The 17,338-nt window shown below is 37.0% G+C and overlaps 1 protein-coding gene across 1 annotated transcript; it reads left to right on the top strand.

Moving 5' to 3' along the window:
* Nucleotides 1–12,061: 12,061 nt before the first annotated feature.
* On the top strand, nucleotides 12,062–16,146 carry LOC137194210 (beta-1,3-galactosyltransferase 5-like). Its single transcript, XM_067605914.1, has 2 exons — nucleotides 12,062–12,715; nucleotides 13,016–16,146. The coding sequence occupies exons 1-2, from the start codon at nucleotides 12,672–12,674 to the stop codon at nucleotides 14,289–14,291; spliced, it is 1,320 nt and encodes a 439-aa protein (XP_067462015.1). The 5' UTR covers nucleotides 12,062–12,671; the 3' UTR covers nucleotides 14,292–16,146.
* The last annotated feature ends 1,192 nt before the right edge of the window (nucleotides 16,147–17,338 follow it).

Here is a 17,338-nt window from a genome sequence, read left to right as displayed (position 1 = left end):
ACGCCGGGTACGCCGTGCGTGACGCTACGCTGCGTAATTACGTACAACCAGAAGAGCGGTGGTGGAAAGTAACTAAGTACATTTACTCAAGTACAACTTTGAGGTACTTTTATTTTAATTGAGTCTTTCCATGTGATGCTACTTTATACTTCCACTCCACTACATTTCAGGGGGAAATATTGTACTTTCTACTCCACTACATTTATTTGACAGCTTTAGTTACTTTTCAAATGAAGATTTGACACAATGGATAATATAACAAGCTTTTAAAATACAACACATTGTTAAAGATGAAACCAACCTTTTTTGGCAGCTCCACCAAATAGTGATTTTTCCCTCTAAACTTCTCACATGCTTTCATTTCAATAAATGTTCAAATGATCCAATATTTCAGCAAAAATCAAAGATTAGAGAAAAAGCCAAAAAACTGAAAACAGATTTGTGTATCAGAACTGTTATAAAAATTATGATTACACCGTGTATGAGTGTTACTATTTTATCTAGATCATGATGAAATGTTCCTGTCTTGTACTGCAACTCTGTAACATCAGCAGACTTATAAGCTAAGGTTAAAGGAAGTTCAGCATTATATTTATAAAGAGGAAGATGTAGAAAATAAAATTTGTTGGAGAAAGGGTGAGACATGTCATCTGGGGGTCAGTTGGGCAGGATGGCTGAAACTGAGAACAGACATGACGTTATCTATAAGTCTGTATTTGATAGATTAAGAAAAGAACTGTAACGCCCACTTAAGGTGTATAAAACCCTGTTGTAGGCTCCTCTGGAGCCTTTTTCTTTGTAACCTCATTCTGTGTGTTGCTGTAATTCTGTTAAATTTTGATACTTCGACTCCGGTCTCTATTGTTTAATGGTCATTAAGAAGAAAATTTTTTAACAAGAACTTTTCTTCTTTCCTCTCCCATTAATCATCTCACGACCCCTCAGATTTATCTGCTGACCCTTCGGAGGGGCCCGACCCCTAGGTTTGGGCACCACTGGACTAAACTAGCTAACTGTATATAAAGTAGTGTAAACTAGCTCCACCTCCAGCAGCTACAACAGTAACATGCTGCTCTAACACTGATGCTTCACTATTAATAATCTAATGATGTCATATATAATAATATATCAGTCAGAGGGACCAAACCACTACTTTTACTGCAATACTTTAACTACATCAAGCTCATAATACTTATGTACTTTTACTGCAATACTTTAACTACATCAAGCTCATAATACTTATGTACTTTTACTGCAATACTTTAACTACATCAAGCTCATAATACTTGTGTCTGTGTGTACTTGTGCCTTTAACAATGTACAAAGAATTTGTACAGAATTTGAGAAGTTAACTGCATCACTACCTTCTCCTTTCAGTGGCTCCAATTGTGAAAAGCGAAAGAAAAACCAGTTAGAAGATAACAACTGGTTACGACTGTTTATCACTGCATTTTTAAAAGTATGTTTATTAATACTACATGAACTATTGCTCCTTTCTGTGAAAAATCAGTATCTTTGTATTTTGTTCTTCATTTTCAAGCTTTTTAAGTGTTGGAGCTCGATGTATTTATGTGCATTGAGACACGAGGTAAAGGCTGCTTAACGTCTCTTCAATAATTTAATGTACATTATACTATTTAAAAGGTTTTTTCTGTAATAATGTAAATGTTGATCAGTCAATCAATCAGACTTTTTTGTACAGCACTCTTCATACATGCACAAACAATAACTGACAAACAGTAACTGACTATGACTAGGACTCAAAAACAGGAACTGAGGAAATGCTGGATAACACATCATTAATTTGCAATGAGGAAACACCAGAGGTAGGATAAAACATTTTAATATTCAGAATAGCCAAATAAAATAATAATGTAAAATTGAAATGTGAAACAAGAGAATAAAATACTAAAAGAAAGAAAAAAGGAAGAGATGTGTTGAAGTGAGTGAAGTCAGAAATGTAAGGTAGGGTATTAAAAGGAAAACAAAGATAAAGATAGAAAAATAATAATAATAATATTAAAATAAAATATTAAAATACTAAAAGAGAGATGTGTTGAAGTAAGTAAAACCGAACATAAAAAGTCGTTTATACAAAGGAGAAGAATCATAGAGAAAAAAACAACAAAGTGAACTTGTGAACCGTGACGTAAACTAAATAAAACCGCAGTCATTGCACTTCCTCATTTTACCTTTGCTGCTATTTTTAAAAAGTTTTATATTTTTGTGTTCTTGTGTGTGTTTATATCATCCCTTTACTTATGTGTCTGAAACTTTCTTAATGTATTTTTCGGTATTTTATATTTTTACTAGTTAAGTTTGTTTAAATCTGTGGGGAATCTGTCTGGGAGAAACAGAACTTCCTTTCGATGTGTGCGAGTAAAGAGACGATGAGGTAATCTTGAATCTTTGAGTGATCATCGTGATCCGGTACATCAAACTCTCTGTTAGTTCTTGCGGCTTCAACTTTATAAAAGGTGTTCTTTATTACTGGCTGCAAACAGTGTTTTGCACCTGTTACAGTCAGACCTGCAAACACACACGCACGCTTGACCACATAAAACGAATATGACTAACTTATTTGTTTAGAGCGCTATCTACCTCATCTCATGTAAACAGGTGTGCCGGAGCTTGATGTCTTGTTAATAACGATATCAAATCAAAGCAACATAAACTGGTATGTCAGCTTTCAGATGTGACCACGCTTCCTTTTAGCTTTCATTCAACATTTATCTTCTTCCTCTTGGCTGCGCATGGTTGGATCTTTGATAACCATAAGAGAGAATAAGGTAGAAACTGAACTGAATGAAGACAACAAACTAAATGTTAAGACAAACAAAGTAAAAGTACAGCAATGAGAGAAAATAATCAATAAGATTGAAAATAAAGGATAAAAACTTTTTTTTTAAGATTAATTGCCTGGTGAGTGTAAAAAAAAACAGAACTTGAGAGCTGTTGTTGCAGAAGGTCACTCATTTTCTCAATGTAACCCGGTTAGTCAATGATTTAAGACCCAACCCTAGTGTAATCCAACAAGTAGCATGACTGCACTGTTTTAGAGGTCTGTCCACGTCACCTGGTGCGAACATGATACTGTGTGCACCTGTGGATGAAGCCAGCGCTGATGAGGGTAAAAATCAACATGTTTTTACCTGCACGACCCACCTGTCGGCACAAAGAATTTGACTTTGTAGCCAAGGTGTTGTGGATGGGGGAGGTGTTGGAATCATGTTTGGCTGCCAGGTGTATTTATTGTTTCACTTTTGGAGTGACTGTTTTTTGATCCAGTGCTTGGCAGCCTGAGGGATTCCAACACTGCTGTTCTGCACGGTGTGGAAAACTTCACCTTTCCACTCAGTCTCCTTTTCACCTTATTGTCTTATTGCATCACATGTTGGGGGGGGGGGGGCAGGCTGTAAAACCTTGAGTCCTTATATAAACAAACTCAAAAGCCAATGCATTCCCATCACTGTAAGGTACTGGAGACATACAGTTTACTGAGCTTTGAGAATTTTAGATTATTCTCAAATTTGTGCCCCTCCTCCACTACGTGACTTTGTGTACACTCGCTCAGTAAATTCTATGAGATCCTCCAGAATATCCTCTATATGAGATTGTACCAGACCATTTCATCACACTGCATTTGGACAGTCAGCTGTCTTTGTGAAAGGAAGTCAGTGGAACGTCCTACCTGATGATATGAAGAGCTGCAGTTCCATCAATACGTTCAAATTAAAAAAACCTGCTAAAAACTACTCAGCTCTGTAAACACTCAATCTAAATTTCATCTGATGGTCTTCTCATATAATCTCTAATAATCTTGCTTTTAATTTGACAAGTTTATTAATTTCTGGTTGACATTGTGGGTGTATGTGATGTCTTATTGTGTGTATTTTGTATGATGTGTCCTGTGTGTTTTTTGCGTTGTACTGTACTGAAGATGAAAATTAGCTTTAAAGCTAACTCTGTTGCGGTGCATCAAATGTTAACATTTATGTTTAAAACTGTACATCGTCCCAACAAATACAACACACACACACACCTTATTGAACAGGCCTGTAGTGGTTAAAAGAAACTCCCAGTTGGTGCCCCTTCCAACGATGAACAGGTGTGACTGGGTGTTTGTAACGTTATCTTACTCCTAGAAGACTTTGAAAAGACTAAAGTCTAACACCCTCTCGCATCTCATGAAAATGTGTCATGAGTCATGAGTTTTTAGTCACAGATGCAAAAGATTAGGGATCTTGCAGGGTCACTATTTGCAAGACCACAATTATTTTCCTTTTGAAATTATTTCCCATCATGCTCCTGGTGGAAATTTACAAGAAAAAAAAACAACTGTTGAACAATGGAGCAGAAGCAGAGGCAGCTTTTGTGTGTGCGGTGCTTTGTCCTGAAAAACTACAGCTGCAGGCAGTTTCTATCCACGTCACAGAGGCGCTCTGGCTCACTACACAGCTCCACCAGTTTCTCCTCCTTTTCCATGAGAACCGAGACTTGTTCACGTTACTGCGCCTCCCCGGAGTCCCCACCATGTTTACTGTCTACCCAGTTTGCTGTTTCCTGTTTAGTGCTGGAGAGAGAGCACCTATTGGTTGTTGACCAATGTTCTCCTTCTTGAACATGAGCCAAGATTAAAAACATCAGATAATATTAAACATGTTTGATTTTATCGGTGCGTCAAGACAAGAAAAAGACTGACTTAAGACTGAGCTTTACGACCACCTTACACCAAACGATCAAGATGACGAGAGCGCGCCACGACTGAAAGTTTGGTGTAAGGCTGGCATTAAAGACCACACTTATTATGGGTTTGCTGATGTTGATTTGATGAGTTTTTACACTTTATTAGGAAATTATTATGGTTACAATTACGTTTGTTGTGTTTTTTTCTACTTTGGCATTGAACTGTGTCCTCTGTAATATCCAATCTTTCTCTGATCAGAGTTGGTGTCTTTTGCTGGGCAGCAGATCCACACATTAAAGGATTTAAGTGAAACTTCTGTTAATAGAACAATGATACATAAATCAGAAATCATACTGAAGGTTCATTTACAAACTTTACTGCGTTTTTGCTGCAGAGAGTTTTACTCATTTTCTAGAGACAGTTGTGTTATAATATGTTACAGCACAACTAGACAAGCTAGCAAGGCTTCTGAAAACTAGTCTACTGAGCTGTAGTTGTCCGTCAAGAGTCTCCCAAAAAAACGCACTGTCATCTCGCAAAAAAGTTGAACCTGGCTCAAGCATGATCTGATAAGGTGCTGAAATGGCCAAAAACACACAAGCACACATTCATACTTTATCATATAAAGATTTTAATTCCACTGTTTTATTTCAGATAAAACGATTGCACCTTTGATAACTTTGTTGTAAAATACATTCTCATAACTCTATAACCTGTTCTGCAGTGTTCTGGTGTTTGAGATATTTCACATTCGTGGATCTGTTTGTCAAACTAAACATCCTGGATCATATTTCATGCCTGACCGTTACCTTAAACAACACACCCTTATCACATGTGGTTCCTTGTAATTTTTTAATGCTGAGCTGTTTTCAGTTGAAACGCCCTGATCAAAAAATAGCCGTGCGTTGGTGGCGGGGTGTTGCTTCAGGTACAGGTGAGGGATGAAACAGGTTCCAGGAAGGCTGGTTTGAATAACAAATCCATGAGTTTGAAGGTTTATCAGATGCCAAAACACTGCACAGCCGTTTAGAAAAAAAGGAATTTTACAACTTTGGTTAACAGTCAGAACCTTAATCTTCTATCACAGCAATTATGTTATAATCTACCAGGAATATGCACTTGCATCAATATGACCGGCCACCACAGCAACTTGCATGATTACGTCACATTACGTTGCAGGAATAGTTGAGCCAGGCTCCTCTTTTTTGTGGCGGAAATAAATATATAAATAAATAAAGCCAGTCTGATTCCAATTAAGTTCTACGTCTTTTATTTAAGGTACAGTAAGTCAGCTTAGCATGCAGAAATGTAAAACTTGCATACAGGTAACTACACAGTTCATCAAAAATGAATGTTTCCAATAATGAATAAATTATGAGTGAATATTTATTGTATTTAAATTGAGCAGTTGTTTAAAAGAAAGAACTTACGTAACCCTCTAAACATTCACCCTTTTTTTTAATCTTCATCTATTGACATACCCAAATGGAAAAGCTTACAACACAAGAACTGTGAGGCCAAAATGCATGTATGAGGCTTCATTTGAAAGGTAACATCTTCTAGTTTCTGGAAATGTTCTTGTTTAGCATGTAAACTAAAACTACATCAGTTCAAATATGGCTCAAAAAAGTGTTTTTTGTCCTCGTCTATAATGAGTCATATTTTGAATAACAATAACTAGGACATGCTTTATGCCAGAACTATGCAAATTACCATTTACCTTCTACATCTTGTCAACCACACCTGTACAAAATTCTAGACCTCTAGTCCTAAACTTAGGGAAGCTTTTTAGTTTGTGGTGTCACTGGTGTCCCTGAACGTCTCCAAGACGTCTCCAAGTGGCCAAATTGTGCCAATTACTTTTACTGTGTGACGCTAAGCCGCTCACAACTGGCTTAAGTGGGTTGCCGGCAACCCAGTGGATTTTAAGAGGTTGAATAATTGTCATAGAACTTGGTCTCTATTTTCTCTAACTTGTACCAAACTACATTGTTCTTTCCTGGAAACATTCCAGGAAATTACAGACCCGTAAAAGAAAGCGTTACCATATTTTTGGAAGATTTTTCCACAAACAATACATTTTTCACATATTAAACAAAATTTGTGTCATAAATGTTGGTTCCATTTTGTGATTTTTCAAGATATCTGTAATGTCTGCAATTTTTTAAGTGCAGTGAATACTGTATCAGGCAGAATGAGTCATGTAAGGAGGGAATGAATCTTATGATATCTGAGGGCTCATTTTGATCTCATCTCCTCATCTCATGTCCAGTTCATGTTGGAATATTGTGATTGTAACAACCTGAGCAGAAGTTCAACATGGTGAGTTTTAATGCTGATCCACATATCTTTAGTCAGTATTCTCAAATCTGATTTTTTTTAGGCCAAAGACAGAAATTAAAATGAGTGGATTTTGTATCTCACCATCAGAATTATAGTTCTTGGCATCGTGAAGGCTTTGAAAAATCATTTATACAATCATATGGGGTGACAAATTTTACAGAAACTACATTTGGAAAGTTAAATTAACATAGATATTGTGGGTAAAGAAAATGTAAAGACATTTTGGTGGCTATAAAATCTGTGACCTCAATATTTGTAAAATCCCGACTACAGTTCTTTTTCCCTAAAATCGTACAAGTTCCTGAGAGAGAACCATGAGAAATGTTGTATTCCAAGTCCCCTCAAATGCATCTAAAGTGCGTTAAGTGTATTTACATTAAGGAATCAGATAGTAATCCTTCTGAAGTTGTGCTCCACCTTTAATAAACTCTTGCAGAAAGACTGATCTTGACTCTGAAAGGCGGGACGCCCTCCTGGATGCCAACAAAGGAGAACATTTGTTGTGACATGCACTTGTGATTGATGGGTGTGAACTTATGAAGAATATTGACACCAACCTCCCAGTTTGAATGATTAACTTTTGGTTATTACCATTATAAGTTTACTGCTGTGCCTTCTACTGAATTTTAAAGGTATACTATGCAGGATTTTACAAAAAAAACAACGTATAGACTCATACAAAAGTAATCCCTCTCAATGATCACTTATCACTTGTATGTGGCAGTGTACTTATCTGCATTTTCTTATCATTTTGCTGTGGTTGGGACATTTCTAGGCGTCCACCTTTGGACAGTGGGTGTGCAGCCCCAGTCATTAACAGCACCCAGGGTGTGAGGTTGTGATTTATAGCTAGTGACCAGTTTATGTCCCGTTTCCTTGCGGTTGATGTGTCCGTTTGATTAACATGAAAATAACATTAATTTGATTTACAGCTTTACTCTCAACAGCACTGCTCGCTCTCTCTTCATTCACTCCCTATCTCGCTTGACCACTGCTCTCTCTCTCTCTGGGAGGATGGGCCAACCTTAAATCCTGTGTGTTTACAACCACCAACTGACAATTCTTGCATAGTATACCTTTAACAACAGTTTAGTTGAAGCACAAAACCGGTGCGGCTATTTTAATCAAACAAATCATCCATGTGTCCCACCATGAATGAGATTTCATTCTCTTGTTTATTATGAACTGAATATAATTCTCTATGATTTGTTTTATGTCAAGAATCTTTTACATGAATGAGGTGATTTTATTTCCTTGTTTCTTATGCACTAAACAGTATTCGTTTTTGATTTTTGTTTATTATCATATTTCTACAATGTGTCATGTATCTACGTTATACGTTTGTAGCTCCCTCTCCTGGGATGGACCTTTTGTGCCAGCTGCGGATATTTATAATTAATCCCACCTGTATTGATTGTGTAAATTGCAAGAACACACGCTGAAGAAGGGCGTCTTGCCCAAAACGTCCGTGTGGCAATTAAAAAAAGTAAACTAGGTGTGCTGTCCTAGCCTTTCTATTTCATTTTCATTACTTTAAGGATTCAGCACCCTGCTTTATTATTATGAGTCAAGCGCGTTGTATCATATTTTTCAGTAGTTTCTTATTATTTTCTAAGAGAACTGATCTGTAACTGTAACTTCACTGGCAGGCTCTTGAAAAATGAATGTCATTGTTCTTAAAATTAATTGATTAAAATTAAGTGTTACAGTCTTTAACTTACTACGCTGTGCCTTCTCTACTGAATTTTAACAACAGTTTGAAGCATAAAACTGTTGCAGCTATTTTAGTGAAATAAATATCTAGGTGACTATAAAAAGTGGACAATAATTGACTGTTAGCTACGTTAGCTAAACCCCGCCCCCTTTAGTTGCTGTTGCTACGCCTGTCAAGCTAGTGTTTCTTACACATATGCAGTTTACAACAATAACGGTGACAGATTTACCACTCATATGTTTTGTAATTTTTGAAACAATGGGTCTTTATAGAAACAGCTAGACAAAAATGTTTTCAGTCCTCAGTTTCTCATTTTTGGCTGTTGACAGTTGATTTGCTCAGCTCTGTCAATTCTTGCTAGCAGATTTTATCAGCTGTAGCTGGCTAGCTAGCTAACGGTCATGCTCATGAGTTGGTTGAAATACCGTTTCCAGCTGACTTATTTTATAAGGAGAATTTTCTAAAACTGGTCTTAAATATGGACTTGATGGCTACATACAGTATGCGGTATTGTGCTAAAAGATTCAGACTACAGCAACATGTCCAAAGTGAAAAGTCAGCATCCTCAGCGGTCGAAGATCCATGTAGAAGACATGGAGATAAAGAAACAGCATTGCTCTCGTAATGTGTACCTTCTTCCCAATCGCAGCAGGGAGAGAACCGGGTGGTTGGGGTCCTTAATGATTCTCCTAGGGTAGAGTAACACCTATTGTATGTTCAGCCAAACAAACTACTCTTTGCAGGGCCACGCTGTCCTGTTCTGTGCTGTTTCTGTACCAGACTAACATGTTAGAGTCAACATGTAGATCAAAGTAGAGCTGGTATGAAGTATACCTGGCATTGAGTACAGCTGTTGCCAGACCAGACCTGGTGAGCTGAAACGTATTTGCACACTATGAGTAAAAGGCAGATGGGGGTGGAAAATCTCCATAAAGTACAAATCTCATTCAAATATCCAAACTCATACATCTCTTTTCACTGTTATACTCAAATCTACTTCCCCCTCAATTCCCCAAATCAGGCTGACGTAACTAAAGTAGCCTGATATGGGGAATTGAGGGGGAGGTAGAAAAAAAATCAATATACAACAAGTTTGAATATAAAGGAACAATATGAAAGGACAAATAAGACATAAAGAGCCATTTACAACAATAGAAAGAAGTATTGTATGTAAGATGTATCCGGCAGTCTTGTATTAAATCAAACAGTCTCTTCCTCTACTCTAATCTCTGTCCTCGTACTCGCTCCCTGCCCTTCCTACTTTGCTGTTTGTTGTCTTTCACTACGTTTTACATAAACAGATACAATCAGTACTTCCTGAATAAGAATAGTCAGTCCCAGTTGTTCTTTCAAATTGGTGAGTTTTGAAGTTTTAGCTGAGTCTGAGATGTCCTACAATGGTCTTCCTTCTGGCAGCATATACCTTTGTTGCCCACATTCTTGGAAATATGACAAAAAAGCTCAACTAAAGGTCCATTAAGCCTACTGGCTATTTTCAGTTGGGACAGTTCAGAGTTGTGTATGATTGCAAGTGCAAGAGATATGAGGAACACTACGTCAATGAAAGACGTCATCAAGACCCTGGACAAATGGACTGAATGGAGAAAGATCAAGGAGAACATTCACATCCAACGCCAGAAACCATCTTTGAACAGAGACCGAGGTTATCATCTCCACACATACAAGCAACTGGTATCACATGATGACAGTTGAGTCATCAACATCTACTGAAGAGGTATGTGAAACGCAGTTGAGGATGCAATGAGTAAGCTAAAAGGTCGGCAAGGAGTTAAGACATTTTTGTTATGAGTTATGACAACCTTGTCTGCTAGAAATGTGTTGTTATGTTCATATACAACTAAACTGTTGTGTTGACAAATGTAATTGCTGCCTGGATGATGTTCACAGGTAACATTTGTTTGAATGAATGAGGTGTTTTATTTATACTGTATATCACTCTAAAGAAAACAAAAGCACTTTGGTTCAGGGTAGTGAAAGACGATGATGTGGCTTAAATGTTAATGAACATGTTATGCTTCAAGTCTTTGCAGAATTTGTTCTGTATTAAACCACGACCATGATCTTTCTCTAACCTTAACCAACCATAAAAAGTTTAATATTGCTGTAGTTTTTTGTAGTGGATATTGTACTGCAAGATCAAATATGTTGGTGGGGAAAAAGGCCTAGTTATGTTGTCTGTGAACATTTCAGTCATGTGTTTACCATCAACATTTTTGCAACTTGCCAAATAAGTTAATTAACAACATTTTCTCATTTTGTTGAGAGAAAACATGACTCAGCCAGGATTATGTTTCTAGCAAAATGTTTTTGTTGTTGCAGTTTAGTTGTATATGAATGCAATTTCTGGGAGACAAGGTTAGTATTGAACTACAGGGCATCTAGAGGACACTGGTCACGTGCCACTAGTCAATTACGGGGCAGTGGTGGCCTACAGGTTAGAAAAGTGTTCTTAGAAGGACAGCGGTTCAATGCACTGCCTGGCAGGATAAATATGGGTGGGAGAAGTGAAAGAGCAGTGTGTGCCACTTCCTTATCAACATCAAATCAGATTGCGGTTGTACTGGGCAGCTTCCAGTTTACAATAAATATAGGTTAAAAAAATATATTGGCATTGAAGTACTGAGCGCCCTATAACAACTTTTAAGTATTCGTGCTTTAAGTATTTCTATTTTATGCTACTTTTAGCCGTGCTAGCCACGTGGTTCTGTGGGTGGGAATCTCAGCTGGTCCACCACTTTAAATATCTCAACAACTTTGGGATTAATTGCCATTAAATTGTGTGCAGACATTCATGTTCCCCAGAAGATGAATCCCACTGACTTTGGTGACTTTTCCTCTAGTGCCACCATATGGTTGACATTTGTGAGTTTTAGTGAAATATCTCAACAACTATTTGATGGATTTAGAACTTATATTCATGCTCCCCTGAGGATGAATTGTCATGTTCATCTAGCGCCATCATCAGGTCAAAATTGTAATATGTCCATTACTTACACACCTATGAATAAATTTGTGTTAGTTAGTTACTTAGTTAGCAAATGTTAGCATGCTAACACACTAAACGATGATGGTGAACATGGTAAACATTATATCTGCTCATCATCAGCATGTTGGTATTGTTACTGTGAACATGTTAGTATCTATTATGTAATTCACTGCATATATTTTACAGCTAGTTACTCATAACATTGCAGATTAAAATGTGACGTGAAATTTATAATGAGCTCATAAAACGTGATGCATAGTAAACACCTTTTAATTTTGATACTGTATTTTGCTCATAATTCTTTAATACTTTTACTTTTTTACCTTTTACAATTATGCGTATAACTTTAAAAGGTATTAAATGCACATCATCAATCCTGAAACTGAAAGCAGCTGTAACTGTGAACACCTAATCACTAACCTGCTGCCAAATTCCATAGAGTTAGTAAGCCATCTCTTATCAGCCTCGCCACTCACACTTCTCTTTAAAGCACACACAAACTTGTTACTCATGTGATAAAGAAGCAACAGCTCAGCTGAGGAGAGCCTCCAGAGAATTTCCAGGTTTTCATTGGCTTTGAGGAGGAAAGAAAACACCGGCAAGCCAGGGGAGGAGCAAACTAAGGTGTGGTTCCTCTGCAGGTAAAAAAATACTTCACTGCCATGGTTAGTTGATCTAACCAGTAACGGTGCTGACACAGCATGATACAGAGACAGAAGAGTCCAGGAGTTACGTTCAAAATCATTATTTTAATATTCTTTGTTGCTCCATTTTTTTGTCGGAACTGACAGATAAAAATCAGTTAACTGCAACTGAAGTCCTGTTATAAATTTTTCAGTGAAGCAACATCCTGTAATTTTTTTTTCCACTACATATGGGGAAGGACAGCAACACCCATCTATAGACAGGAGAGTGTTAACATGCTAGAAAGTGGCTTTGCTAAGGGAGGACAAGGAGGACAAAGGTGTGTATGCATTTTTTCACTTCATTTTCTGTATTCATGGATCATGCCTATTTAACAAGGAAACAGAGAAGGAGAACAAGGATGTGTTAATGCTTCAACTTGTCTTAACATTTGGACAAAAAAGATGAATTTGAAAGGTAAAAAGCTAAAACATGATAGCATTTAATGTGCTATGAAATAATCCATCCACCTGTGTTCACAGTTCACAGCCTGCGCTCGTGAAAAGCAGTTTCATGACTTGTTTTTTCTTTGACAGCAAAAACACTGTTAATGGATGTTTTCACTTCTCTCTCCTCTCAGTAAGGAAATGAAACTGGCAGAAAGCAAGAGATGGTGTCGTTGGTCAAGATGTCATGGCTGTTTCTTCATTCTGGTGGTGACTGTAGTTGTGTTTTATTACAACACAAACATTAAGGAAACGGCACACGACTGGAGCCCTAAATGGTGGACGAAATATAATGCAACAAAATGGTTTATTCCATTTAACAGTCACAATAACGTCTTTCCCAATGTGAGTGATCCCAGCACTCCTGGATCTACACCTGAACTGACCACTGCTGCTGGATTGACAACTATAGAAAACTTGTCTACATTTCCTCAAACTGAGAATATCACTGAAATAACATCAAGAACCGTGGCAGACACGAATACACCACACCAAACTGAAAACTCCTCACCGGTGACTCAGCAGATAACGCAGAAGAAGAATGTGAAGCCAACACCTATCCCTTATGTATCTCCGGGGCCGTACGTAGTGGAATACCCCTATGACTACCACTTCATTATAAATGAGTCAAAGAAATGTGAGGAGCAGAAGCCTTTTCTGGTTCTGATAGTTCCTGTGGCGCCCAACAACAAGGCGCATCGTGACATCATCCGAAGAACATGGGGAAATCAAAGTGAAGTACAGGGTAAAGTAGTGAAGCTGTTCTTCCTGCTGGGGATGCACAGTGGAGATGGAGTCGAACAGGTCCAGGAGCAGGTGCAGCAGGAGAGCAAAGAGCATCAAGACCTGATCCAGAGCAACTTTGTGGACTGTTACAAGAACCTGACCATCAAGACCATGATGATGCTGGAGTGGCTGGACTCCTACTGCTCCGACGCCTCCTATGCCATGAAAATTGATTCGGACACGTTCCTGAATTTGCCTCTTCTCATCAACATGTTGTCAAACGCTCCAAAGACAAACTACATGACTGGACTTGTGGCGGGAAATGCTGCAGTCCTGAGAGATCCCAGCAGTAAGTGGTTTCTGCCTTTTGATCTTTACCCTAACCCGCAGTACCCACTGTATGCTTTGGGCTTGGGATACATTTTGTCTTTAGACCTCCCTAAAAAACTAGTGGCAGCATCCAGGCATGTGAAAGCTCTTTACATTGAAGATGTGTATTTGGGGTTATGTATGCAATACTTGGGCTTATCTCCCACCAACCCCCCAAACTGGGGTTATTTTATTGTCTCTCCTTTGCAGTACAATCGCTGTACTTTTTCCAGGTTAGTAGTCTGCTTGATAGCTGATAATACTGATCGATTGTGGATTTGGAAAGACTATAATAGACCGGGGCCATACTGCTGATCTTTAAAAAAAAAAAAAAAAAAAAGGATGTTCCGGCTAAAAATGAAGGATTTACTTAATATATTGATACACCTTTACAACTGTATCCTAAATAAGAAAAAATACTTAATACATCCTCTTTTTGTTTACAACCTGCTGATTGTTATTGCTCAGATTTACAAGTGTTAAACAGAGCTCATGGCAGAAGGTATTCTGTCACGTTGGGCTCCAAACTAAACACTCTTCCAGACATCAAATGCAATTTATTATTCTGAGTGAGAGTGCAGCTGCGAAACTGAGCATGTTAGATGCTGTAGATGCTGGATGATATTAGCAACATATTTAAATAACACTGATAATATGTACATATTAGCATATTTTTTTAATCGACTTATATCAGAATGTAAATGTTTTTGTATATGAGAGGATATTTTAAGCTTTCCTCAAAGGCAAAGCGCACAGTTTGACACTGAACGCCAACGTTTCTCAACCTTCTGTGAAGTCTAATGTACTTGAATAAATGTGAAGAAGGTAAAAAGGAAATTAAAATGGTTTCATATTGATGCTGAACAATTTTGAAAAAAAAATCAAATTGTGAATATTTTGACTGATATTGCAATTTTGATATGATTTGCAGTACTAAAGAGAATGATAATTTTTACCTTATTATTCTCATTTTAATTGAAAAACATTAAAATGATTATGGGGTGATTTTTTTGCAGGGATCTGTGCCAAACAGAGATGTTTTCTTAAGTCTGTAGGATATGATGTGTAAGCCAGTGTAAGCATCTCTGCAGCACGACAGTATTTAATTTGAAATACTACTAATCAAATTTTGGGGGATAACATGATGCTTTTTTCTCGTTGGGGTTGTGAAAAAATTGTTACATCAGGTCATAAAAAGGTAGAGAAACCCAACTCTATTCTCTGTTCTCGAGTTACGGTACCACCCTCTCTGCCCTCATTCACAGGGTTGGTGAATGTACATTTATATATGAAGCATTACAGAGAAGGGTTTGGCAGTATTGGAGTGTTATAACTGTGTATAACAAGAGGTGGTGAAGTAGAAGGGGTGAGTGTTAAGCGTTTATCTGCTATTCTGAAACAGATGGGTCAAATATGTTTCTTCTTCTGCCACATACTGTAATTTGACTCACAATGAGTACACTGTGCCTCTCATTTATCTCAGTAGCTTTTAAAAACGTTGAGACACGTCGCCATAAAAAAACCCTTCCCAGAAGGACAGGAAGTTGCTGCCTTGAATAAAGAGTAACGGTCTCTATGGTGCAACTGTGTCAGTGTTGAGTATTTAAACACTTTGACATTTTAACGTAACTGGAGAGATTATTTTAACTGTAGCCGCTGAATGCTGCCACATTTTTACAAACTATTCACAGATCACTAAGCTGATCATATGCAATAAATAATAATATATTAATAATAATCATATTATTATAATGATGTTTGTTTATAATAGCTGTATTTTGATATGAAGATATGAAGTTTCTAATCATTTTAAAGTGTTAAATAGGTTGTAATATCTTGTGTCATCATGTGTGATTTTGCAGACGGACAGTCACCTTCAGTGGTCCTCACTACAACCACTGATGACAAAATCTATTTATTATGTGTTTCAAATTAATTAATGGGATTTTCTTAGTTTAATTGACTGTAACTGCCAGTAACTGATATTCAGCTGAAATGTGTCAGATATGACAGTAAAAACTTACGGGTGTGCCGCTACATGCTGATTGATGTGTCTCATACAGGGAGATTTTTCAGCCTAAAGCTCAGTTTCTCTTCCTGTTGTTATACAGTGACACCAAGTGGACATTTTATTTACTGCAACTAAATAATGTGACAATAAAACATCTTGATGAAGACCTCACGGTGTCATGCTTAGTTATTCATGTGTGCAATAAATTACCGACAAATTTGATTTGTTTGTTCATTAATATGCAATATTGTGTTAACTTTACGGTATCATAGGAGTGACATAAAATTTGTAATAACATACAAAATATTAAATTGAAATATTTTCATTAAAGCCTCAGTATCTGGATATGGATCATAACTACATCTGTTAAAACACTGTTGCTATGGTGACAGCTTTGTGTATTGATTTGTTGGATTTTCCACGTTGATGTTTACATTACATATAAGGACTTAAAGTTCGAGAGTATGTCCTGTCCAGTTATCTGTTTTTAAAATATAAAATCTGTGCACATCACTGCATCAGTTCGCAAAGTCATTATTAATAACATGACAAATGAAAGTCTTGATGATATTTCACAGTATGTGACCTGTTTTTATCAAACATTGTATACATCTATTCACCCATGTCCTTATAAAGTCCAGTAATTTCCAAAGAATGTCTCCAATAATGTCAAGAAAGGTGATAAGCATTTTAAAGCTTTGCCTGATTACTATTGCTGAAATCAAGGAGAATATCAAAGGTCTTAAAGATAACTGTGGAAATTATGGTCTTATCAGTGAATTTGATAAGGCCGTCAGTGAAGAACTAGCTTTATTCCTTCTCAGTAATTAATTAAGTGATTCAGGTTATCTAGAGACTTATCATTACAGGGAAAATTCTTTTATGAAAGGCTGAAGGCCTTTCAGGTTCTGTTTATGTTTCACTCTCTTTAGATATGCCAACTGAATTGTATAAAATGCTTAATTCACAATTATTGAACTTCATCTGGAAGAATAAACCTCACTACTTAAAAAGAGATATTTTGTACAACAGCAAAGATAACAGGGGCCTGGAAGATTAGGAAACACTTAACAATAGCTTTAAAATAAATTGGCTTATAACATTACATACATATACATACCTCTCCCAAATACTTATATAGTAATGTTGGTGGGATATTTCTTCTTAAATGCAACTATTCTATAGACAGATTACCTATTGAACTAGCTAATATTCACAAACAGGCACTATTAGCATGGACCTTGGCCTATAAACACAGGTATTACACACAGAACAACAAAGATATTCAGTTTACATTATAGATTCAAGATTCAAGAGACTTTATTGTTTGTCACGTAGTAACAGAAATTCC

Source organism: Thunnus thynnus, chromosome 1 (assembly GCF_963924715.1).
Source record: "Thunnus thynnus chromosome 1, fThuThy2.1, whole genome shotgun sequence".
Lineage (NCBI taxonomy): Eukaryota > Metazoa > Chordata > Actinopteri > Scombriformes > Scombridae > Thunnus > Thunnus thynnus.
Note: the sequence above shows the minus strand (reverse complement) of the source record. Positions and strands in the feature narration are given on the sequence as shown.

What these genes read in the sequence shown, in the direction of transcription:
- LOC137194210 (XM_067605914.1), top strand. Translation starts at nt 12,672, where the DNA reads ATGCTAGAAAGTGGCTTTGCTAAGGGAGGACAAGGAGGACAAAG. An exon ending in GGAGGACAAGGAGGACAAAG is followed by an intron (nt 12,716 to 13,015) that starts GTGTGTATGCAT and finishes CTCTCCTCTCAG; the next exon opens with TAAGGAAATGAAACTGGCAG.